This window comes from Scyliorhinus torazame, chromosome 13 (genome assembly GCF_047496885.1).
Source record: "Scyliorhinus torazame isolate Kashiwa2021f chromosome 13, sScyTor2.1, whole genome shotgun sequence".
NCBI lineage: Eukaryota > Metazoa > Chordata > Chondrichthyes > Carcharhiniformes > Scyliorhinidae > Scyliorhinus > Scyliorhinus torazame.
The window spans coordinates 211,489,058-211,515,094 of NC_092719.1; the positions used below are offsets into that span (position 1 = coordinate 211,489,058).

General features: G+C 51.4%; 1 protein-coding gene across 3 annotated transcripts in view; it reads left to right on the forward strand.

Moving 5' to 3' along the window:
* col7a1 (collagen, type VII, alpha 1) overlaps positions 1-26,037 on the forward strand; it is a 404,499-nt gene that overhangs the window by 369,839 nt on the left and 8,623 nt on the right. For all 3 annotated transcript variants that reach the window (XM_072473023.1, XM_072473021.1, XM_072473022.1), the window contains exons 108-114: positions 1,327-1,398; positions 6,316-6,351; positions 10,206-10,286; positions 11,195-11,248; positions 17,774-17,827; positions 19,709-19,771; positions 19,883-19,945. In XM_072473023.1, coding sequence (XP_072329124.1) covers positions 1,327-1,398; positions 6,316-6,351; positions 10,206-10,286; positions 11,195-11,248; positions 17,774-17,827; positions 19,709-19,771; positions 19,883-19,945 — 423 coding nt within the window. The remainder of the gene's footprint in view (positions 1-1,326; positions 1,399-6,315; positions 6,352-10,205; positions 10,287-11,194; positions 11,249-17,773; positions 17,828-19,708; positions 19,772-19,882; positions 19,946-26,037) is intronic.

Genomic DNA, 26,037 nt, shown 5'->3' on the forward strand with positions numbered 1-26,037 from the left:
AGCGAACGGCGCGCAGCTGAAGAACAGCTGGGGGAATGGAGAATCCAGCCCCTTGAGAAAATAATGATCAAGACTGTGATTTGGAGTTCCTTGTTGGATGAGCCTGAAACGTGGACCTTGAGAAGGGCAGAGGTTAGAAAGTTCTCAGTTGTGGTTATGGAGAAGGATGGAGCGGGTCAGTCTGAGAGAACACGAGCAACGAAGAAGTTCTCAGGATGGTGGAGGAGGAAAGAGCGAGCGTGAATATCATCACGAAAAGGTTTGACTGGCATGAGAAATTGCTGAAAGAGATGATTGAAGGAAAGTAGAGAGATGTAGAGCAAGAGGGAGAAAGAGGACGACGATATTAGATAACTCAAAATTGAAAATGAGAACAACAGAAGAGGCAAGCCGCAAAGTGTGAAGAGAATTGAGCAAAAGACACGCCAGTATCCAGATCATTATTACTACCATCAATAAGAGTGGCCATGAAACTGCCAAGCTGTCATAAAACCCCACCTGGTTCACTCATGTGCTTTAGGGAAGGAAGCCTGTCTTCTTTAACCAATCTGAGCCTATATGTGACTCCAGTCCCACACCAATGTGGTTAACTTTTAACTTCCCTATAACATGACCAGGCAAGCCACTCAATTGTATCAAAACATTTACAGAAGACCCACCATCATAGCAATTTCACGGGACAGCCAGGGATGGGCGGTAAAGGCCAGTAATGCCCGCACCTTTGGAATGAGTAGAAGAAACCAAACGAGATACACTCCGGTAAGTCAGACACACACACACACACATAGTCTGAAACTGGCATCACCTGTTGATTTGCACAGGTCATCCAACCTTTCAGGTACTAATACTCGTGGGATTAGAATGAGGTGTAAGTTCTATAACAGTGAGTGGCACATTCTGCTCTCCTGCACTTGGCTGGCCTTGCATTTCTGATGTTAAGGTTGATGGTTTGATCAAAGAGGGGAGCAGAAGTTTCGGGTGGATGGGTGAGTGGATGGCTCTTCAGGCCAATATGCACTGGATACTGTCTGCCACAAGACCCGCGTAACCTCACACCTTTGGACTACTCTTGATCCCTCTGACATTGCTGCTTCTCGTTTAGGAATCGGCACGCAAACCATTGATTCATCTGTCGGGATTGAGCCAATACATCAAACCCAAATGGTCAGCCTTTGTTCTCTTTCCAGATCAACTGCCTGATCTTTGTTTCAAAAACTGAGACTTGAGCAGTCAATATGTTCCTGGGGGTGGGCAAGGGCCTTGGTGGATTCTTGTCTCACTCCGGCCCTGAACTAAGTGTTGAGTCTGATTATTTTTTCTGCCCAGGGACCCAAAGGCGAACAAGGAGACAAAGGCTCGATGGGCTTCCCAGGAGCCAGAGGTCCTGGTGGACAAAAGGTACTATCTTCTGTTCTATTCCATTTGTTCAGCAAAGCTATTCGGACTAAGCCCATTTTTTACCACTCAAGTCAAGAGCTTTCAATCTTCCAAGATTTTGTATAACTTCATGTTTTGCTTTATTCTTACACATTGCGACACAGAAGTATTCGGTGAAGGTGGGATCAGGGTGGAGAGCATTTCCCTGCACTTGTCCCATAGCCTTGTAGGCTATGGAGTTTCAAGTGCTGATCTAAATGCTTCTTAAATGTTGTGAGGGCTCCCGCCTCTGCCACCCTTTCAGGCAGCGAGTTCCAGATTCCCACTACCCTCTGGTTGAAAAGGTTTTCCCTCACATCCCCTCTAAATTTCCTGCCCCTTAACTTCAATCTATGTCCACTGGTTATTGACCCCTGTACTAAGGGGAAGCATACCTTCCTCTCCACCCTATCTATGTCCCTCATAATTGTATCCACCTCAATCAGGTCCCTCCCTCAGCCTTCTCTGCTCCAGAGAAACAACCACAGCCTATCCAGTCTCTTTTGAGAGTAGAAATGCTCCAGCCCACGCAACATCCTGGTGAAACTCCTCTGTACCCTCTGCAAACCACAAAGGAAATTACATTGGGCCAGGTATGGTGGGAGAAATGGAGTTGAATGTGTAGCACTGTTAGTTTTCCAAATAATCTATCATGAAAGTGGACTATGATTGGAGTTATGAGGGGGATGGTAGCATGATGATAATGTTATTGTGTTAGCAATCCAGAGGTGTAAACTGATGCTTCATGAGTACGAGTTCAAATCCCATCACGGCCACAATACAAATTAAACTTTAACCTGGGATAATATGTTAGTCTCATGAATAATCATCATGAAATAACCGGGTTGCGGTAAAAACTCGAACGGGCTCAGTTGAGGAAATCTGCAGTTCTTCCCCAGTCTGGCCTATATGTGACTCCAGACCCACAGCAACGTGGGCTGACTCTTAACTGCCCCTGTGAAAATGGCCTAGCAAGCTGCTCAGACCAAGGGTAATTAGGAATGGGCAATAAACTCTGGCCTTGCCAGCGACACTCATATCCCGAGAACAAACCTCCAAGATGAGCCTCAGCAGCAATTCCTGAACCATTGGCCAGAATCTGACGGCTTTAGTTGTCCTGATCTGATTCACCTGCAAATCTGTGCCAAAGTTCGAACAAAATAGATCAGTCCGTACCAACCATGGGCAACATTGAAGCTTATACAGGAAATTGACTTTAAAAATCCATGGCCATTTGGCATTTTGCCACTGTAATTATATGGGGAGGGGCAGGGTGTTGAGCTTAGGGTAGGGACCCTCTGACCATCAGGCTCCCCAGGCCTCAGGCCTTCATTATGACCCAGCATACAGATACTGCAAGTTTGTCATTGGAAGTGACCCAACTGACCAGGCGGGCGATTCTCCGAGCCCCGAGCCGGGCCGGAGAATCGCCACAACCGCGCCACAACGCCCCGACGCCACAGCTGGAATTGGCGGGGCCGCCGATTCTCCAGCCCGGATGGGCCGAGCGGCCGCGCGGATACTAGAGAGTCCCGCCGGAGGCATTCACCTCTGGTCGCTGCCGGCGGGAACTCTGCGCGAACGGTCGGGGGGCGGCTTTTGGGGTGGGGAGGGGCTCCTTCACTGGGGGGGGGGGGGGGTGGGGGAGGACTCCGATGGGGTCTGGCCCACGATTGGGGCCCGCTGATCGGCGGGCCAGCCTCTCCCCCCTCCCGAGCCTACTTTATGGCGCGGCCGGCCCCTGAACACCGACTCCATGTTGGTCGGGGCCGGAGTGCTAAAGACGTCCCCCGCACATGTGCAGGTTGGCGCAGTGCCCATTTGGCACCGTGAAAGGAGGTTGGAGTGGCGTGAACTGCTCCAATGCCATTCTGGTCCCCTGGGCCAGAATCGGTCGTACCCGGGTCTGGTTCGCGCCGTCGTGAAACGCGACGCCGTTCATGATGGTGCGAACACTTGGGCCCCCCCTATCCCTGCATAACTATAAACCATCTCATATTTAAGGGGTTTATCTACAAAAGGGAACAACCACATTTGTTTACAGACCCCAGAACGCCCTACTTCACTTTGCCCCCTTCCCGACGAGATGTCCCCATGATGACATGGGTGTCTACCACGTGAGAACATTCTGCTCTCTGGAGTTCAGTAGCGTCTGGGTTTAAGTCCCACTCCAGAGTGTTGAACACGTACGTGGATGTACCGTCCCAGCGCAGTCCCGGGAGAGTGCTGCATTGTCTGTGATGCCTGTGTCCAGGTGAAATGTTAATCTGAGGCCATGTCCACCTTCTCAGTTGGATGTAAAAGATCCAACAGTTCTGTCTATGGGAGCTTGCTGTGCGCACGTTGGCTGGCTGGCACATTTTCCACGTCGTGACTTCAAAAAGCGATGAGGCATTGTGGCACATCTTGAAGTCATTAAAGTTGTTAGAGAAATGCTGATTCATCATTCTTCCTTTCTTCACTGATGCTGAGCAGATGAAGGGAACCCCCTGGCCAACTCTTTCCCCGCTCCCCCCACACACAGCATCCTCACCGCTGCCACAAAATTCAGTTAGATCAGTGGCAAATGCTGGGCAGAGTTTCAAGGTCTATTTCAGAGCTACAAGACACAAATACGTTGAGTCAGTGAAGATTTCAGTCATTGGTGGAAAACCACAGCATTAACACAAATGTATTTCCTTGTTGAGGGATCTAACAGCTCTCCCACTAGAGGTTTGATTGAAGTCTACCAAAGTCCCGGGTGATACCATTGGACCCGGCACCCGACTCGTTCCCATGCCAGGCTGCACCTGAGAGAGAAACAGTTAACATTTCAGATAGTGACCGTTTATCAGAACTTTTCACCCCTATCTCACCTGAAGACCTTTATTTCCATTCCACGCTCAATGCTGACCCAACATAAACAAAGAACAAAGAACAAAGAAATGTACAGCACAGGAACAGGCCCTTCGGCCCTCCAAGCCCGTGCCGACCATACTGCCCGACTAAACTACAATCTTCTACACTTCCTGGGTCCGTATCCTTCTATTCCCATCCTATTCATATATTTGTCAAGATGCCCCTTAAATGTCCCTATCGTCCCTGCTTCCACTACCTCCTCCGGTAGTGAGTTCCAGGCACCCACTACCCTCTGCGTAAAAAACTTGCCTCGTACATCTACTCTAAACTTTGCCCCTCTCACCTTAAACCTATGCCCCCTAGTAATTGACCCCTCTACCCTGGGGAAAAGCCTCTGACTATCCACTCTGTCTATGCCCCTCATAATTTTGTATACCTCTATCAGGTCGCCCCTCAACCTCCTTCGTTCCAGTGAGAACAAACCGAGTTTATTCAATCGCTCCTCATAGCTTATGCCCTCCATACCAGGCAACATTCTGGTAAATCTCTTCTGCACCCTCTCTAAAGCCTCCACATCCTTCTGGTAGTGTGGCGACCAGAATTGAACACTATACTCCAAGTGTGGCCTAACTAAGGTTCTATAGCCTGACATGGATTTACAGCATTGGCCCCAGTACCACGGGGTGAACATTCCGTGGCTGTACCTGATCAGAGTCCATTCACGAGATGGGATGCTTGAATTCCATTGGATACTGGTGACCCTTACATTCCATGGGTTCAATCTTGTGCCCTCGCCTGTGGTGAATTTGGTGGCGGGGGAGGCATTTAACAGGACGGATGCTGGCGGGTGGGGACGTGCGGCTGCCACTAATTGAGGGCGTTATGTGGGCATTTATTGCCCAGTCAAGGGCCTTATCCCGCTGCTGCTGGTATTTACTCAGCAGCGGTGGACCAGGAGCCGGCACCATGTGGGGCACAAACAGAAAACATATTTGGGTTGCTTCCCCCTCTGTGGAATAGGGTGCAGCAGACCTTCCCGAAAAGAGGCAACGTGGGGCTGTCACCAGCTCTCCAGCCCCCCGCAGCCAGGACTTCCGTTGCCTCCACAAGATTCCGTCACAGGCACTCCTTCCAGTTGAGGAATGAACTCCAAACACTGGCCTAACTTTGCTCTTCTGCAAGTAAAGACTCCATCATAATTCCATGGGTAATTGGAGTATAATGTTGGACCTTCCAGGCCAGGCTTTCCCAGGTCCTGTAATTATGTTGGGAAGGATATTGAAATCAACAACGCAATTGGAATCATGAGGTAATGAAATATCCACAGTGTGGTATGTCCGCATTCACTTCCTGACACTTTTTTGTCACACTTTTAGTGTCAAATCCTTCTGAATGTGTTTATTGTAGGTTTTCCCGGTGTAAACCTGTCATGCTTCAGTTATTTAATTTGACCTGCTGACGGCTTTCTGCCCAGTCTCTCGGTAGATTCACAGCACAGTCCCTCTCAGGATAAGTTCACACCTTGCCTCTGCCTACTTTGATCTATCATCTGGTAACTTTCTCTCCTGCTGTTGGGTTGGAGAGCAACCTCTCCACCCTGTGCCCTGGCGTGGCGGGGGAACCTGCTGGAATTCTTGACACTTGAAAAGGTCAAAGTGGAACTGAGGGGAAGGATGGCGGGGGTTCTACAATTCATAGGCGTTATTCAGTCTGCACTTTCGAGAGTTGGATCACATCGAACATTCGGGGGTGGATGTGTTAATGGCGACCATGGGTGATTCCTGATTCCTCTTTGTCATTTGTTTATGTTAACATGCACAGGGGTGGAGAGCACAATTAGTCCCAGTCGGGATCTTCTGGCGATGCTGGGTCCCTTCTGGGCCGGCTTTTGTCAGGTGATCTTGACGAGCTCCTCTGTTGGGCCACCGCCCCTCGTTGGGGAAGCTCGTACTCCACGAGCGCCACGGGGAGATCAACCGGGTCGACCCCGTGGGTCCCGGGGGGTTACCACACCACCCAAGTCCAAACCTTGACTAAACCTCTGTTTGTTTTTGTTACCAGGGTGAGACAGGTGATTCGGGACAACCGGGAAAACCGGTAAGATTTACGTTGTTCCTTCCAGTTCCCTGCATCACCGAGGTCCTATTCCTCAATCTCTATTACGGTTTAACGATGTGACCAGTTGGATCATTTCTCTGCCTCATTTGTGTTGGGCTCCCTTTAACCTCTGTGACTGGGAGGTACCTTCCTGCATTTCCCCACTCTTCCTTACTTTATTTGGTTTATCTTGACTAGCACGATCTGGAAGGTGTGGCCTAGTTTATCCCAGTGGTTCTCAGAGCAACTCGATGGAAAAGGTTATCCAATCAGTCCCACTTTCCCGCCCTGCACATTTTTCCAGTTCTCTTTTGCAAATGATTGTTGAATCTGCTTCCACTGCCCTTTCAAGCAGCACATTCCAGTTCCTGACAACTTGCTGTGCTTAAATCAAAATTCTCCACATTTCCCCTCAGGTCCTTTTGGCAAACACGTTGAATTTGTGTCCTCCCGTTACTGACCCTCCTGCAGCGGCAGCAGTTTTTCACGGTCGCCGTAAAAACCTTCAGAATTTTGAACACCTCTATTAAGTCACCCCTCAATCTTCACTGTCCTAAGGCGAACATAAAGTCACAGAGGCGTCACAGCACAAAAATAAGTCATTAGCCCCATCACTGACAGCAACTTCACCGCCACCTGCAAGTTCCCCTCCGAGCCCCTCACCACCCTGATTTGGAAATATCTCGGCCGTTCCTTCACTGTCGCTGGGTCAAAATCCAGGAACTCCCTCCCTAACTGCACTGCGGGTGTACCTACACTGCAAGGGCTGCAGCGGTTCAAGAAGGCAGCTCACCACCACCTTCTGCAGGACAACTAGGGCTGGACAATAAATGCTGGTCTACCCAGCGACGCCCATATCCCGTCAATGAATAGATATTCAGAAATCTAGCGAGCTCTCTATTGAAACGTTGTCAGTTTCATTCTCTGCTCTATCCCTGTCTCCCTCCAAGTTTAATATCGCTCAAGTGCCAATTAAATTGTCCATTCATCATTTCCGCTTCCACCACCCCCGCAGGCAGCACGTTCCTGGTCATTGTCACGATGTACAAATGTTCTGTCTCACATCCCCCCACATCTCTTGCCCAAAGCCTTACACGTTTGTTGCCTCGTAGTCCGTGAGTTCAAGGGAGCACCTTTTCTTTCTCAACCGTATCGAAACCTGTCATGATCCTGTTCGCCTCCATCAATCTCCCCTCAGCCTCCTCTGCCCCAAGCAGGACAATCCCATCTTCTCAAGTCTCAACACATTTTGATCTAATTCTTCCAGAGTACCAGTCGCAGTTACACGATTGAGTTTAGCTTCCTAGTTGTAGCCATTTTTCCTGGGACACACTTTCTGCTGTTTGCCAATAAAGGAATATTTCCAACCGCCTGTCTCGAATTTGCCCTGTAAAACTCCACACCCTTGCCTGCATTGGCTGAGCTGGAACCTTTTAAAATTTGTAATATTTCTTTTTTTTTAATGTATTTTATTACAAACATGTATCAAAACAGGTTACAGCGAACAAACACCCCAGGAAACATAGTTCCCAACTATCAACTTTACAGTCTGTACAGATTTTTCCTCTTTTTCACCCCCACCCACCCCCGCTATGAACAGCCCCTCAAACACGGTCACAACATCCCCCACCTTTCCACAAATCCCCCTGCTGAGCCCCTTAACTCATACTTTATCTTCACTAATCGCAGGAAGTCGTACAGGTCACCCAACCAAGCCGCTACTCCCGGCGGCGATGCCGACCGCCACTCCAGCAAAATTCGCCGCCGTGCAATCACAGAGGCGAAGGCCAAGACATCGTCCTTCCTCCTCTCCATGAGCTCCGGCTTCTCTGAAACCCCAAATATCGCCACCAAAGGGTCCGGGTCCACTCCCTCCTCCACTATCCTGGCTAAGACCGCGAACACTCCCGCCCAGAAGATTCCCAATTTTTCGTAACCCGAAAACATGTGCGCATGATTCGCTGGCCCCCGCCCACACCTCTCACACTCATCTGCTACCCCCTGAAAGAACGCACTCATTCTCGCCCGAGTCATATGCACCCTGTGCACCATCTTAAACTGTATCAGGCTCATCCTTGCACATGAGGAGGTCCCGTTTACCCTTCGCAGTGCCTCACTCCATACTCCCCAATTGATCTCCCCTCCCAACTCCGCTTCCCATTTCTCCTTGATCTTCACCACCCGCTCGCCTCCCTGCTCCCCCAGCCACTTGTAAATTTGTAATATTTCTGACGCGTTAAATTCAGCATTCCATCACAGTGCAAAGCCAGTGGAGCTCAAATTAGCCTGATTGCTGTGGTAATGTGAAGTGTGAAGTGTTAATTAGCTAACATCATGGATGCTTTGGCAACAGTGCTGTTTGCTATAACTTTAAATAGTGGGAAGAGTCCACACTGTCGTACTGCTAAAATGATTGCAGACAAGCATCCTAAACCATCAATAAAGATTGGTCGGTATTCTCCGGCTGTTGCGATTGTCTTTTCCCGCCGGCACCACCGCAGTTTCCTGGCCGTGCGGGTGGCTTCAATGGGAAATCCCACTGTGGGACATCAACACTGTTGTCATTTGACAAACAGTCATTCGACTCAAAAAGTTAGCTCTTTTCTCTCCCTACAGATGCTGCTAGACCTGCTTGAGATTTTCCAACATCCGCAGTAATTTGCTTTTAAACACTGTGGTCATTAGTACAGTAATGTTAGCGGGGCTTGCTGCGCCCAAACTAGCTGCCTCGTTTCGTACGTGGCAAAATTGACTAAACTTCCAATGTATTTTGTTGGCTATAAAGCATTTGGGGACATTTCGAAGTCATGAAAGGCATTATTTCAATGCAAGTTCCTCCTTCTCGATCAATGTGAAAGAATCTTCATCGTGGACTTGAAATCGTAGCCACATTGTCTATGCATGTGCACTCTGAAACCAAGGATCAAAGAGGGAGGTGGGGGCGCAGTGGTATTGTCACTGGCCTAGTAATCCAGAGACCCAGGGTAATGCTCTGGGAACCTGAGTTCAAATCCCGCCACGGCAGATAGTGAAATTTGATTTCAATTTGAAAAAACTGGAATTAAAAGTCTAATGATCATGAAACAATTGTCGTAAAGGACATCTGGTTCACTAATGTCCTTTAGGGGAAGGAAATCTGCCAACCTTACCTGGTCTGGCCTACATGTGACTCCAGACCCATAGCAATGTGGTTGAAATGCCACTCAGCTCGAGGGGCATTAGTGACGGGCAACAAATGCTGGCCTTGCCTGCGTTGCCCATGTCCCATGAAAGAAAAAACTTCCTTTCTCATTTTCTCTGGATAGTCAATTAATACTCAAACTGTTTGGGGTGGGTTGGTGGTGTAGTGGCATTCGTACTGGACTAGCAGTCCAGAGACCCGGGGTAGGGACCCAGGTTTGAATCCCACCACAGCGAAATTTGAATTCAATGAAAAGAAAATCTGGAATTGAAAGTCGAACGATGACCATGATCATAAAAACTCATCTGGGTCACTAATGTCCTTTAGGGAAGGAAATCTGCCGTCCTTACCTGGTCTGGCCTACATGTGACTCCGAACGCACACAACAATGTAATTGATTCTTAAATGCCCAAATGACCCAGTAAAACGCGCAGTTCAAGGGCAATTAGGGATAGGTAATAAATGCTTACCTTGCCACATCCCACGAAATAATTTTTTCCAATGACCACGGGGGAGCAGTCTGATTTCCGCTGGCTAGACGTCTTTGAAATTTAACATTACAATATTACACATTGTAAAGGATTGCGTTCAGATAATGAAGACCAGTATGCCACCCTGCCCGTTGTCCCAACTATCTGCTAACTTTGTTTTCACCGGGTGGATTCTTTTATAGGGAATACCAGGAAAAGACGGCGTTGATGGATTCAAAGGACACCGCGGCGAGGGGGGAGAAATCGGGCCGAAAGGTTTCAAAGTAAGTCAATGTGGGCTAAGTCGTGAGGGGCTTGTGTTAAAACTCTGAACCACAGCTGTCCACTTCAGCCGTGGTCAACGAACGCAGTGAAGGTTGGGTTGGATGTATAAATGGCATTTCAAGCTGGGAATACTGGGATGAATTGTCAATACTTCCAGTCCTGTCACATGATGCCAATGAATGGGGGCAATTGAATCACATTGACCAAGTTATGCCTTTCTTTACGACGTGCGAGAAATGACTTGTGAATTGCCTAATTAGGACTGAGATGAGGAGGAACTACTTCTCGCAGGGGGTGGGGAATTTGTGGAACTCCCTGCCCCATCGTGCGGTGGAATCTGACATTAATTGATTTCAAGGAGGAGACAGATATATTTCTGATTTTTTAAATGGGTTAAAGGGATCTGGGCAATATGTGGGAGGTGGATTTGACTCCAGGAAGAGATAAGCCAGATCTGATTGAACGGCAGAGCAGGTTCAAAGGGCTGAATTGCCGACTTCTGCCCCTAAGTCCTATGTTCCTAAGTCCTATGTTCCTATGTACCTGAGCTCACTCTGCAGTATTGAAACCTTTCATGCTTTTTAAAAAAAAGACCCCCACAGGGCTGGAATTCCCTGGCCAATCCAAGGCCAAGCCGAGATTCAATCCCGAAGTTCACCTAGCAACGGGAACAGCCTTGGGAAGAGCAGCATTGTCTTCATGGGTACCTCAACTGTTTTTCATGTGGCATGCATTGATCTTAAAAAATGTCTGGTGTTACAGGAATGGGCTGGCTCATGCAAAGGGTGATATGAATGGCTTGTGTACACATAGAGCCGGTGTACACAAAGAACCAGTGTACAGAAAGACCCGATATACACAATGCGCTGGTAAACACTTTGCGTACATTTTTTCATTTGTTCTACAGGGTGACAAAGGGGTGAAAGGCGCCTGTGGTATCGATGGAGAGAAGGGAAGTAAGGTAAGACGCGAGCACGGAGATTTAATGGGTTAATTTATCTTTTGAGTTGGATAGAAACAAGGATTTAGCCTGAAGTTAAGAGGAGGAGGAGGAGTGTGAACTGGTTAATATCATCATTGTAATTGTAATGGTTAAAATAGCATTGGGTGAACATGCAAAGCTCTCTGGCGGGTAGGTTCCAAACAATCAAAATGAATGAACTTCCGAGGTTTTTCTTTTTCTTTCAATGTCTCCCTATTGTTTTGCCCAAATCCTTTTTTATTAAGGGCAACAAATTGATTTCCACTTTCATTTGGTCGGGTAGGAATCCCAGAATCCGCATTGTTCGTCTCCAGAGAGACAGACGAGCGGGGGGGGGGGGCTTGGCTCTCCCAAATGTTCTGTTTTACCATTGGACTGCTAACATCCAAAAGAGTTTGCTGTGGATCGGTGACCCCGACTCGATTTGGGGCAAAATGGAGGCTCGCTCGTGCACTACCTCTACTCTTCATGTCATAATTACAGCTCCATTGCCCTTCTCTCCTGTTAGATTTTCCTCAAATCTTTTCTGGGGGTCTGTATGGAGGGCGTCTCCTTACTTAGGAGGTTTCTGGGCAGGGGTCCCTTTATTTAGGGGGTCTCTGTGGGGGATGGACAGATGGGGCGGAGGGGGGGAGAACCCAGAAAATCTGGGAGTGGGGGGCTGAATTGCGCTGCAGGGGTTGGGGGAAGGTGGGCGAATTGCGATGCGGTGGTTGGTGGGGGTGGCCAGCCACGGGACCTCGCTATCAAGCCACTCGCTCAAAATGGCAGTCCGATAGCGGGATTCCCTCGGGAATCCCTCGCAATCCTCAGCATGCATGAATTTGCATGGCGAAGGATTGGGAATCGCTTCCTGATGCTGGAAGCTCAAATCAGGCGCAATTCAACTCCAGTGGCAGTGTCTCCCAAATGGAAAATTTCACCCGAAGAAAAGATGTAGCAGTCTTCACAGGATAATAGCTTAGTTCTGTTTTTTCCGCCTATTTTGTAGACATGGTTTCTGTGACTGTCCATCTTTATTTTTTTTTTTAATTAAATATTTTATTGAAAATTTTTGGTCAACCAACACAGTACATTGTGCATCCTTTACACAATATTATAACAACACAAATAACAATGACCTATTTTATAAACAAAAAATGAATAAATAATAAATAACAAAAATGAAAACTAGCCCTAATTGGCAACTGCCTTGTCACAAGTAACACTCTCCAAAAATATAATTTAACAGTCCAATATATAATTATCTGTAGCAATGACCTATACATACTATACAGTATATATTAACAACCCTGAGAGTCCTTCTGGTTCCTCTATGGAGCCGAAAATATGCAGATCCCCGTCCATTCGTGACCACGCTCGCCACTGGGGCCCTATACAACAGCTGCACCCATCTAACATACCCCTCTCCAAAACCAAATCTCCTCAACACCTCCCACAAATAATCCCACTCCACTCTATCAAATGCTTTCTCGGCATCCATCGCCACTACTATCTCCGTTTCTCCCTCTGGTGGGGCCATCATCATTACCCCTAACAACCTCCGTATATTCGTGTTCAGCTGTCTCCCCTTCATAAACCCAGTTTGGTCCTCGTGGACCACCCCCGGGACACATTCCTCTATTCTCATTGCCATTACCTTGGCCAGGACCTTGGCATCTACATTTAGGAGGGAAATAGGTCTATAGGACCCGCATTGTAGCGGGTCCTTTTCCTTCTTTAAGAGAAGCGATATCGTTGCTTCAGACATAGTCGGGGGCAGTTGTCCCCTTTCCTTTGCCTCATTAAAGGTCCTCGTCAGTACCGGGGCGAGCAAGTCCACATATTTTCTGTAGAATTCGACTGGGAATCCATCCGGTCCCGGGGCCTTTCCCGCCTGCATGCTCCTAATTCCTTTCACCACTTCTTCTACCTCGATCTGTGCTCCCAGTCCCACCCTTTCCTGCTCTTCCACCTTGGGAAATTCCAGCCGATCCAAGAAGCCCATCATTCTCTCCCTCCCATCCGGGGGTTGAGCTTCATATAATTTTTTATAAAATGTCTTGAACACTCCATTCACTCTCTCCGCTCCCCGCTCCATCTCTCCTTCCTCATCCCTCACTCCCCCTATTTCCCTCGCTGCTCCCCTTTTCCTCAATTGGTGTGCCAGCAACCTGCTCGCCTTCTCCCCATATTCGTACTGTACACCCTGTGCCTTCCTCCATTGTGCCTCTGCAGTGCCTGTAGTCAGCAAGTCAAATTCTACATGTAGCCTTTGCCTTTCCCTGTACAGTCCCTCCTCCGGTGCTTCCGCATATTGTCTGTCCACCCTCAAAAGTTCTTGCAGCAACCGCTCCCGTTCCTTACTCTCCTGCTTCCCTTTATGTGCCCTTATTGATATCAGCTCCCCTCTAACCACCGCCTTCAACGCCTCCCAGACCACTCCCACCTGGACCTCCCCATTATCATTGAGTTCCAAGTACTTTTCAATGCACCCCCTCACCCTTAGACACACCCCCTCATCTGCCATTAGTCCCATGTCCATTCTCCAGGGTGGGCGCCCTCCTGTTTCCTCCCCTATCTCCAAGTCCACCCAGTGTGGAGCGTGATCCGAAATGGCTATAGCCGTATACTCCGTTCCCCTCACCTTCGGGATCAATGCCCTACCCAGCACAAAAAAGTCTATTCGCGAGTAGACTTTATGGACATAGGAGAAAAACGAGAACTCCTTACTCCTAGGTCTGCTAAATCTCCACGGGTCTACACCTCCCATCTGCTCCATAAAATCTTTAAGTACCTTGGCTGCTGCCGGCCTCCTTCCAGTCCTGGACTTCGACCTATCCAGCCCTGGTTCCAACACCGTATTAAAATCTCCCCCCATTATCAGCTTTCCCATCTCTAGGTCCGGAATGCGTCCTAGCATCCGCCTCATAAAATTGGCATCATCCCAGTTCGGGGCATATACGTTTACCAAAACCACCGTCTCCCCCTGTAGTTTGCCACTCACCATCACGTATCTGCCCCCGTTATCCGCCACTATAGTCTTTGCCTCGAACATTACCCGCTTCCCCACTAATATAGCCACCCCCCTGTTTTTCGCATCTAGCCCCGAATGGAACACCTGCCCCACCCATCCTTTGCGTAGCCTAACCTGGTCTATCAGTTTCAGGTGCGTTTCCTGTAACATAACCACATCTGCCTTAAGTTTCTTAAGGTGTGCGAGTACCCGTGCCCTCTTTATCGGCCCGTTCAGCCCTCTCACGTTCCACGTGATCAGCCGAGTTGGGGGGCTTCCCACCCCCCCCCCCCCCTTGTCGATTAGCCATCACCTTTTTCCAGCTCCTCACCCGGTTCCCACGCAGCTGTATCTCCCCCAGGCGGTGCCCCCCCGCCCATCCTCTCCCATACCAGCTCCCCCCTCTCCCCAGCAGCAGCAACCCAGTAATTCCCCCCTCCCACCCCCCCCCCCCCGCTAGATCCCCCGCTAGCGTAATTACTCCCCCCATGTTGCTCCCAGAAGTCAGCAAACTCTGGATGACCTCGGCTTCCCCCCGTGACCTCGGCTCGCACCGTGCGACGCCCCCTCCTTCCTGCTTCTCTATTCCCGCCATGATTATCATAGCGCGGGAACCAAGCCCGCGCTTCTCCCTTGGCCCCGCCCCCAATGGCCAACGCCCCATCTCCTCCACCTCCCCTCCTCCCCCCATCACCACCTGTGGGAGAGAGAAAAGTTACCACATCGCAGGATTAGTACATAAAACCCCTCTTTGCCCCCCACATTCGCCCCACCACTTTGTTCGAACGTTCTTTTTAATAACCCGCTCATTCCAGTTTTTCTTCCACAATAAAAGTCCACGCTTCATCCGCCGTCTCAAAGTAGTGGTGCCTCTCTCGATATGTGACCCACAGTCTTGCCAGTTGCAGCATTCCAAATTTTATCTTCTTTTTATGAAGCACCGCCTTGGCCCGATTAAAGCTCGCCCTCCTTCTCGCCACCTCCGCACTCCAGTCTTGATAAACGCGGATCACCGCGTTCTCCCATTTACTGCTCCGAGTTTTCTTTGCCCATCTAAGGACCATTTCTCTATCCTTAAAACGGAGGAATCTCACCACTATGGCTCTGGGAATTTCTCCTGCTCTCGGTCCTCGCGCCATCACTCGGTATGCTCCCTCCACCTCCAACGGACCCGCCGGGGCCTCCGCTCCCATTAACGAGTGCAGCATCGTGCTCACATATGCCCCGACGTCCGCTCCCTCCACACCTTCAGGAAGACCAAGAATCCTCAGGTTGTTCCTCCTTGCGTTGTTTTCCAGTGCCTCCAACCTTTCCACACATCGTTTCTGATGTGCCTCCTGCGTCTCCGTCTTCACCACCAGGCCCTGTATATCGTCCTCATTCTCGGCTGCCTTTGCCTTCACGACCCGAAGCTCCCGCTCCTGGGTCTTTTGTTCCTCCTTTAGCCCTTCGATCGCCTGTAGTATCGGGGCCAACAGCTCTTTCTTCATTTCCTTTTTGATCTCTTCCACACAGCATTTCAAGAACTCTTGTTGTTCAGGGCCCCATGTTAAACTGCCACCTTCCGACGCCATCTTGGTTTTTGCTTGCCTTCCTTGCCGCTGTTCTAAAGGATCCACTGCAATCTGGCCACTTCCCTCTCCTTTTTCCATCCGTATCCAGGGGGGATTCCCTTCTGGTTTACCGCACAGTGTTTTTAGCCGTCAAAATTGCCGTTGGGGCTCCTATCAAGAGCCCAAAAGTCCGTTTCACAGGGAGCTGCCGAAACGTGCGACTCAGCTGGTCATCGCCGCACCCGGAAGTCCTGTCCATCTTTATTAATCACTGCATCTAGTCCTTACATAACTAAAAACAGATCTTGGTCCTGTCTCTGGCAAGCCTGTGTTTATTTCGCGTTGTCTTGTTTTTTTATTTATTTTACGGGATGTGGGCATTGCTGGCTAGGCCAGCATTTATTGCCCATTCCTAGTTGCCCTTGCGAAGGTGGTGGTGGGCTGCCTTCCTGAATCACTGCTGTCCTTAAGGCATAGGTACACCCACAGCGCTGTTAAGGAGGGAGTTCCAGGATTTTGCCCCAGCGACAGTGAAAGAAGGTCCAACATATTTCCAAGTCGGGATGGTGAGTGACTTGAAGGGGAACCTCCAGGTGGTGGGGTTCCCAGGTATCTGCTGCTCTTGTCCTTTTGGATGGTAGTTGTTGTAGGTTCGGAGGTGCTGTCTAACTGCATCTTTTTTAAAATATAAATTTAGTGTACCCAATTCATTTTTTCCAATTAAGGGGCAATTGTTTTAGCGTGGCCAATCCACCTAGCCTGCACATCTTTGGGTTGTGGGGGCGAAACCCACGCAAACACGGACAGTGACCCAGAGCCGGGATTGAACCTGGGACCTCGGCGCCGTGAGGCTGCAGGGCTAACCCACTGTGATGCAGTGCATCTTGTAGTTGGTGCTCACGGTTGCTACTGTTCGTCGGTGGTGGAGGGTTTGAATGTTTGTGGAAGGGGGAGAAATCAAGCGGGTTGCTTTGACCTGGATGGTGTTGAGCTTCTTGACTGTTGTTGGAGCCGCGCTCATCCAGACAAATGGAGAGTATCCTATTACACTCCTGATTTGTGCCTTGTAGATGGTGGACAGGCTGTGGGGGTCAGGAAGTGAGTTACTGGCCATGGGATTCCTAGCCTCTGACCAGCTCTGGTAGCCACAGTATTTATGTGGCTTGTCCAGTTCAGTTTCTGATTAATGGTAACCCCCCCCCCAGGATGTTGATAATGGAGAATTCAGCAGTGGTAATACCATTGAATGTCATGGAGCGATGGTTTGATCCTCTCTTGCTGGAGATGGTCATTACCTGGCACTTGTATCGCGCGAATGTAACTTGCCACTTGTCAGCCCAAGCCTGGATATTGTCCAGACCTTGCTACATTTGGACATGGACTGCTTCAGTTTCTGAGGAGTCGCGAATGGTGCTGAACATTGTGCAGTCATCAGCGAGCATCCCCACATGAGACCTTATGTTGAAAGGAAGGTCATTGATGAAGCAGCTGAAGATGGTTGGGCCGAGGGCACCACCCTGAGGAACTCCTGCAGTGATGTCCTGGAGCTGAGATGATTGACCTCCAACAACCACAACCATCTTCCTTTGTGCCAGGTATGACTCCAACCAGCAGAGAGTTTTCGCCCCGATTCCCAATGATTATAGTTTTGCAAGGGCTCCTTGATGCCATACTCGATCAAATGCTGCCTTGATGTCAAGGGCAGTCACTCTCACCTCACCTCTGGAATCTACTCCTTTGTCCATGTTTGAACCAAGGCTGGAGTGAGGTCAGGAGCTGAGTGACCTTGGCGGAACCCACACTAAGCATCTGCGAGCAGGTTATTGCTGAGTAAGTGTCGCTTGATACCACTGTTGATGACTCCTTCCATCACTTTGCTGACAGATGGGTCAGTAATTGGCTGGGTTGGATTTGTCTGTTTCTTGTTACCTTACTTTGTGCATTTGTTTTGTGCAGGGTGACCCTGGCATTCCTGGGAGACTCGGATTCCCTGGCAGAAAGGGAGAACAGGTAATGAAATAACTGAGCTCAGATCTGGGCACCTTTGGGTGGTGCAGTGTTTTTTCGGGTGGGATGGAAGACCAGTCGTCATCTGGAATTCATGTTCACTGCTGAGCATCAACATGAGGATTGATCCAGATCCAATCGTTGCTTCACTTAGTCACCAACAAATCAGAGAAAATGTTACAAAGCCGATTGAAACTAACGCTGGGCTTCAGGCGCAAGTGGCGACACGGATGTAAAATCCGGCATGAGTGATAAACCAAGAATCTCGCCACACCATTGACCTAATGCGACCCCACCCAGGGAGGTTGGGAGCCACATTTAAATGCATGAACATATAATTATAGTGTTACCCTGCTGTATCGTTCCCCCCACATTGGGATTTTAATTGCCGGGTTCACAACAGGATGGAGCAATGTAAACAAAGAGGAGAGACCACACAGGTAAGAGTACAGACCCAGGGGCAGAGCCGAACATGCCTGGACAGTGGCCCCTGACAGTGCTCCCTGGAGCAGTGCCAAGGGGAAGTGCTGAGCGGGGCCCTCTGGGGAGCTCCAGTGTCTGTGGGGTGTGGTTCCCAATGTATGTGGTGATGGGATGGGGCCTCCATGTGGGGCAGTAGGTTCCTCTTTTTTAAATCCCCCCCCCCCACCCCCCAGCGCCTCCAGGATTTTAAGTGCTGGACAATGTGGCACGACATGAACAAAGGTACAGCCGCTTAAAAAAAACTGCAGTTAGAAAGAATACTTGCTCAAAAGAGGAAGCAGTTCAGGGTAAATGGGTCCCAGTAGAGCTATATAAATAAACATCGGTAAGCCTTCCTTTGAAATTGCCTGGATCTGTCAATCAAGAGGCTTGTAAACAGCAATGGAGCATTAAATTGAATGTAAACAATGCAGTTCAAAGCTTTTAGGCTTCTTAAGTATGCACAGAACTTTAAAAAGTTAAAGGGCAATGAAAATGACTGTGCTAAAAGCACTTCAAAGTTTTCCACCACATTAAAGGGAAGACTTTCGCCTTCTTCTTATGGATCATTGATATTGCCCTGCTGGGAAAGAGGTTAACGGTTTCATGGCCACAGAGAGAACACTTTCACTTTCTTCTTACAAATCGTTGATAATGACATGTTGGGAGTTTCCAATACATCAGAGAGAAGACTTTAAACTGAAACTTGACATGCTGAAAGACATGTTAATGATTTTCAAGACTACAGATGGGGAGACCTGCCACCTAACCCCCACTCCGGGAAATACCCCCAAATTAAACCCCTCCAGCCCAAGCTCTCCCCCCCCCCCCCACCCCAGCCCCAACCTCACCTGAAGGGCCCCTTCAGGATCCTGGAGGCAAGTTTTAGGTGCCAGGTTGGCACTGCCAGGGGGTGGGGCCTGAAGGGGGACTGGGGGGAGGGGAGAGCATTTGGCGAGCCCATAACAGGGTGTCGCCCACTTGGCGAGGGGACCTTGCCAGCGATTAGGGGGAGAGGAGGCCTTGCTAGCGATTGTGGGGTGGGCTGCAGTATTATTCTGAGACTGGGGCACCCTTTAAAAACGCCGCCAACTGAGAAGCTTTGAACTGCATTGTTTACATTCAATTTGATGCTCCATTGCGGTTTACAAGCCTTTTGATTGGCAACGGGATTAGGGCGTGCCCCGCTCAAGTCCTACATTAAACCCGATACTGTGAAAAAAAGAGTCAAAGTGCCATTGAATGGCACGTCAGCTTTGCTCCCGCGGGAAAATGTCCCAGTTCCCCACTGGCGGGAGCAGTTAGACTTTAAGCGGGAGAATTGTGCCCAGAGTGTTGGGCTACACACTGGATTGGAAAAATCAGGGAGCGCAGTGTTACGGAGGCCTGGTACTCTATACTGATTGCAGTTTTGTCTTTCAGGGTGAATCTGGTGCCACAGGTCCCTCAGGTCTCTCTGGGAAAGAAGGGCTCATTGGACCCAAGGTATGAAACCAGCGGCAGGTCTTTGTGGAATAATGTCACAGGACAAAGACTTCCTGACACTTGACTTCACATGTAGCTCACATCATTGATCTGCTCTGGTCTGTAATACAGGGTGACCGAGGGTTCGATGGGCTGCAGGGACAGAAAGGAGAACGAGGAGAGAAAGGAGAGCGGGTGAGTTAAAATCACCGATGTAACGCGCAGATCCTTGCCCAATGCCTAACTAGCGGAAAGAGGAATTGAAACCGCGGACTGGATTTTCCCCAGAGATGAGGAGCTGGAGTTGGAAGTGTTTGCAGGTCCCAAAGCCTCTTCCTGGGGGAAAATGATGATTTTTTTATATTTTCACATGGGTGAGCCCTGAATTAGCAAGGAGGCAGGTTCCCTGCCCAGTTAAGAGTGGCAGGTTAGGCCTTCGCAAAGCTGGAAGTCCAACCGGGGATCATGCGGTTTCAGGGGAGCAGCAGGACAGGTAACTGTCTCAATAAAAAAGTGTCCTCTCTACCACTTTGTGAAAGCAACGAGTAATCAGCCAGGCCACCCCACACCACTACAGGGTGGCCTATGGGCGCACCCCAAATCAGGCTAGCAGGGTGTTGGGTGCCCACTTCCTGGTTGTTAGTCTAATCCCACCCACCCCAACTCCTCACCCCCATCGCCTCAGGAAAATGCCAGTCATTCTCCCGAATGACCCTCTTATGGACCGACCTGGGGCGGATTCTCCGACACTTCGCGCCGGAATCGCGCCCGGCGCGGGTTAGAGAATAGCCGTTCAGGACGGAAATACGGCGCGACGGCGCTTCTGCGGACCCGTCAGTCCCGTGCGCGCGGTCGGCGCAGTGCCGGTCGGGGGCCGTTGGAACAGGCCTTCCTTTGTTTACGCAGGACAATGCTTTTCACTGTACCTCGCTACACGTGACACAATAAATCTAAATCTAATCGAACTCAGCATGGACAAGGCTCTTAACAAGGTTATTTGCCTACCTGCCTCGTGGGAACAGCCGGTCATTCCAGTCCCCAAACTGGCTTTGGCTCAAATTGGCAGATGTTGGAAATAGGGACCGGCATGCCGGCCAACTGAGTAATCCTCTGCTCCCGTATTCGCCATTCCCAATCTCCGCTCCCGTATTCGCTCATTCCCAATGTCAGCTCCCGTATTCGCCAATTCCCAATCTCCGCTCCCGTATTCGCTCATTCCCAATCTCCGCTCCCGTATTCGCTCATTCCCAATGTCAGCTCCCGTATTCGCTCATTCCCAATCTCCGCTCCCGTATTCGCTCATTCCCAATCTCCGCTCCCGTATTCGCTCATTCCCAATCTCCGCTCCCGTATTCGCTCATTCCCAATGTCAGCTCCCGTATTCGCTCATTCCCAATCTCCGCTCCCGTATTCGCTCATTCCCAATCTCCGCTCCCGTATTCGCTCATTCCCAATCTCCGCTCCCGTATTCGCTCATTCCCAAGGTCAGCTCCCGTATTTGCTCATTCCCAATCTCAGCGGGACTTGAAAATTTACCCCGTTACTTTAACACTGGCACCTCCGTAAGTGGGAGCACTCCTCCAGTGCTGCACTGGCTATGTCAGCCTAGACCACTCCCCTAGTGCTGCACTGGCTGTGTCAGCCTAGACCACTCCCCCAGTGCTGCACTGGCTGTGTCAGTCTGGACACTCCCCCAGTGCTGCACTGGCTGTGTCAGTCTGGACACTCCCCCAGTGCTGCACTGGCTGTGTCAGTCTGGACACTCCCCCAATGCTGTACTGGCTGTGTCAGTCTGGACACTCCCCCAGGACTGTACTGGCTGTGTCAGTCTGGACACTCCCCCAGTGCTGCACTGGCTGTGTCACTCTGGACACTCCCCCAATGCTGTACTGGCTGTGTCAGTCTGGACACTCCTCCAGTGCTGCACTGGCTGTGTCAGTCTGGACACTCCCCCAGTGCTGCACTGGCTGTGTCAGTCTGGACACTTTTCCAGTGCTGCACTGGCTGTGTCAGTCTGGACCCTCCCCCAGGAATGTACTGGCTGTGTCAGTCTGGACACTCCCCCAGGAATGTACTGGCTGTGTCAGTCTGGACACTCCCCCAGGACTGCACTGGCTGTGTCACTCTGGACACTCCTCCAGTGCTGCACTGGCTGTGTCAGTCTGGACACTCCTCCAGTGCTGCACTGGCTGTGTCTGTCTGGACATTCCCCCAAGACTGTACTGGCTGTGTCAGTCTGGACACTCCCCCAGTGCTGCACTGGCTGTGTCAGTCTGGACCCTCTCCCAGGAATATACTGGCTGTGTCAGTCTGGACACTCCCCCAGTGCTGCACTGGCTGTGTCAGTCTGGACACTCCCCCAGTGCTGCACTGGCTGTGTCAGTCTGGACCCTCCCCCAGGAATGTACTGGCTGTGTCAGTCTGGACACTCCCCCAGGAATGTACTGGCTGTGTCAGTCTGGACATTCCCCCAGTGCTGCACTGGCTGTGTCAGTCTGGACACTCCTCCAGTGCTGCACTGGCTGTGTCAGTCTGGACACTCCTCCAGTGCTGCACTGGCTGTGTCAGTCTGGACACTCCTCCAGTGCTGCACTGGCTGTGTCAGTCTGGACACTCCCCCAGTGCTGCACTGGCTGTGTCAGTCTGGACCCTCCCCCAGGAATGTACTGGCTGTGTCAGTCTGGACACTCCCCCAGGAATGTACTGGCTGTGTCAGTCTGGACATTCCCCCAGTGCTGCACTGGCTGTGTCAGTCTGGACACTCCTCCAGTGCTGCACTGGCTGTGTCAGTCTGGACACTCCTCCAGTGCTGCACTGGCTGTGTCAGTCTGGACACTCCTCCAGTGCTGCACTGGCTGTGTCAGTCTGGACACTCCTCCAGTGCTGCACTGGCTGTGTCAGTCTGGACACTCCCCCAGTGCTGCACTGGCTGTGTCAGTCTGGCCACTTCCCCAGGAATGTACTGGCTGTGTCAGTCTGGACACTCCCCCAGGAATGTACTGGCTGTGTCTGTCTGGACACTCCTCCAATGCTGCACTGGCTGTGTCAGTCTGGACACTCCTCCAGTGCTGCACTGGCTGTGTCAGTCTGGACACTCCCCCAGTGCTGCACTGGCTGTGTCAGTCTGGACCCTCTCCCAGGAATATACTGGCTGTGTCAGTCTGGACACTCCTCCAGTGCTGCACTGGCTGTGTCAGTCTGGACACTCCTCCAGTGCTGCACTGGCTGTGTCAGTCTGGACACTCCTCCAGTGCTGCACTGGCTGTGTCTGTCTGGACACTCCTCCAGTGCTGCACTGGCTGTGTCAGTCTGGACACTCCTCCAGTGCTGCACTGGCTGTGTCAGTCTGGACACTCCTCCAGTGCTGCACTGGCTGTGTCAGTCTGGACACTCCTCCAGGAATGTACTGGCTGTGTCAGTCTGGACACTCCTCCAGTGCTGCACTGGCTGTGTCTGTCTGGACACTCCTCCAGTGCTGCACTGGCTGTGTCAGTCTGGACACTCCTCCAGTGCTGCACTGGCTGTGTCAGTCTGGACACTCCTCCAGGAATATACTGGCGGTGTCAGTCTGGACACTCCTCCAGTGCTGTACTGGCTGTGTCAGTCTGGACACTCCCCCAGTGCTGCACTGGCTGTGTCAGTCTGGACATTCCCCCAGGAATGTACTGGCTGTGTCAGTCTGGACACTCCTCCAGTGCTGCACTGGCTGTGTCAGTCTGGACCCTCTCCCAGGACTGCACTGGCTGTGTCAGTCTGGACATTCCCCCAGGACTGCACTGGCTGTGTCAATCTGGACATTCCCCCAGGACTGCACTGGCTGTGTCAGTCTGGACAATCCCCCAGTGCTGTACTGGCTGTGTCAGTCTGGACATTCCCCCAGTGCTGTACTGGCTGTGTCAGTCTGGACACTCCCCCAGTGCTGCACTGGCTGTGTCAGTCTGGACACTCCCCTAGGAATGTACTGGCTGTGTCAGTCTGGACATTCCCCCAGGAATGTACTGGCTGTGTCAGTCTGGACACTCCCCTAGGACTGCACTGGCTGTGTCAGTCTGGACATTCCCCCAGTGCTGTACTGGCTGTGTCAGTCTGGACACTCCCCCAGTGCTGCACTGGCTGTGTCAGTCTGGACACTCCCCTAGGAATGTACTGGCTGTGTCAGTCTGGACACTCCCCCAGGAATGTACTGGCTGTGTCAGTCTGGACACTCCCCCAGGAATGTACTGGCTGTGTCAGTCTGGACACTCCCCCAGGAATGTACTGGCTGTGTCAGTCTGGACATTCCCCCAGGACTGTACTGGCTGTGTCAGTCTGGACATTCCCCCAGTGCTGCACTGGCTGTGTCAGTCTGTACACTCCCCCAGTGCTGCACTGGCTGTGTCAGTCTGGACACTCCCCCAGGAATGTACTGGCTGTGTCAGTCTGGACACTCCCCCAGTGCTGCACTGGCTGTGTCAGTCTGGACACTCCCCCAGTGCTGCACTGGCTGTGTCAGTCTGTACACTCCCCCAGTGCTGCACTGGCTGTGTCAGTCTGGACACTCCCCCAGGACTGCACTGGCTGTGTCAGTCTGGACACTCCCCCAGGAATGTACTGGCTGTGTCAGTCTGGACACTCCCCCAATGCTGCACTGGCTGTGTCAGTCTGGACATTCCCCCAGTGCTGCACTGGCTGTGTCAGTCTGGACACTCCCCCAGGACTGCACTGGCTGTGTCAGTCTGGACACTCCCCCAGTGCTGCACTGGCTGTGTCAGTCTGGACACTCCCCCAATGCTGCACTGGCTGTGTCAGTCTGGACATTCCCCCAGTGCTGCACTGGCTGTGTCAGTCTGGACACTCCTCCGGTGCTGCACTGGCTGTGTCAGTCTGGACACTCTTCCAGTGCTGCACTGGCTGTGTCAGTCTGGACACTCCCCCAGGACTGCACTGGCTGTGTCAGTCTGGACACTCCCCCAGTGCTGCACTGGCTGTGTCAGTCTGGACACTCCCCCAGTGCTGCACTGGCTGTGTCAGTCTGGACACTCCCCCAGTGCTGCACTGGCTGTGTCAGTCTGGACCCTCCCCCAGTGCTGCACTGGCTGTGTCAGTCTGGACACTCTTCCAGTGCTGCACTGGCTGTGTCAGTCTGGACACTCCCCCAGGACTGCACTGGCTGTGTCAGTCTGGACACTCCTCCAGTGCTGCACTGGCTGTGTCAGTCTGGACACTCCTCCAGTGTTGCACTGGCTGTGTCAGTCTGGACCCTCTCCCAGGAATGTACTGACTGTGTCAGTCTGGACATTCCCCCAGGACTGCACTGGCTGTGTCAGTCTGGACATTCCCCCAGGACTGCACTGGCTGTGTCAGTCTGGACACTCCCCCAGTGCTGTACTGGCTGTGTCAGTCTGGACACTCCCCCAGGACTGCACTGGCTGTGTCAGTCTGGACACTCCCCCAGTGCTGTACTGGCTGTGTCAGTCTGGACACTCCCCCAGGAATGTACTGGCTGTGTCAGTCTGGACACTCCCCCAGGACTGCACTGGCTGTGTCAGTCTGGACACTCCCCCAGGAATGTACTGGCTGTGTCAGTCTGGACACTCCCCCAGGACTGCACTGGCTGTGTCAGTCTGGACACTCCCCCAGTGCTGTACTGGCTGTGTCAGTCTGGACACTCCCCCAGGAATGTACTGGCTGTGTCAGTCTGGACACTCCCCCAGGACTGCACTGGCTGTGTCAGTCTGGACACTCCCCCAGTGCTGCACTGGCTGTGTCAGTCTGGACACTCCCCCAGGAATGTACTGGCTGTGTCAGTCTGGACACTCCCCCAGTGCTGCACTGGCTGTGTCAGTCTGGACACTCCCCCAGGAATGTACTGGCTGTGTCAGTCTGGACACTCCCCCAGGAATGTACTGGCTGTGTCAGTCTGGACACTCCCCCAGTGCTGCACTGGCTGTGTCAGTCTGGACATTCCCCCAGGAATGTACTGGCTGTGTCAGTCTGGATACTCCCCCAGGAATGTACTGGCTGTGTCAGTCTGGACACTCCCCCAGTGCTGCACTGGCTGTGTCAGTCTGGACACTCCCCCAGGAATGTACTGGCTGTGTCAGTCTGGACACTCCTCCGGTGCTGCACTGGCTGTGTCAGTCTGGACACTCCCCCAGGAATGTACTGGCTGTGTCAGTCTGGACACTCCCCCAGTGCTGCACTGGCTGTGTCAGTCTGGACACTCCTCCGGTGCTGCACTGGCTGTGTCAGTCTGGACACTCCCCCAGGAATGTACTGGCTGTGTCAGTCTGGACACTCCCCCAGTG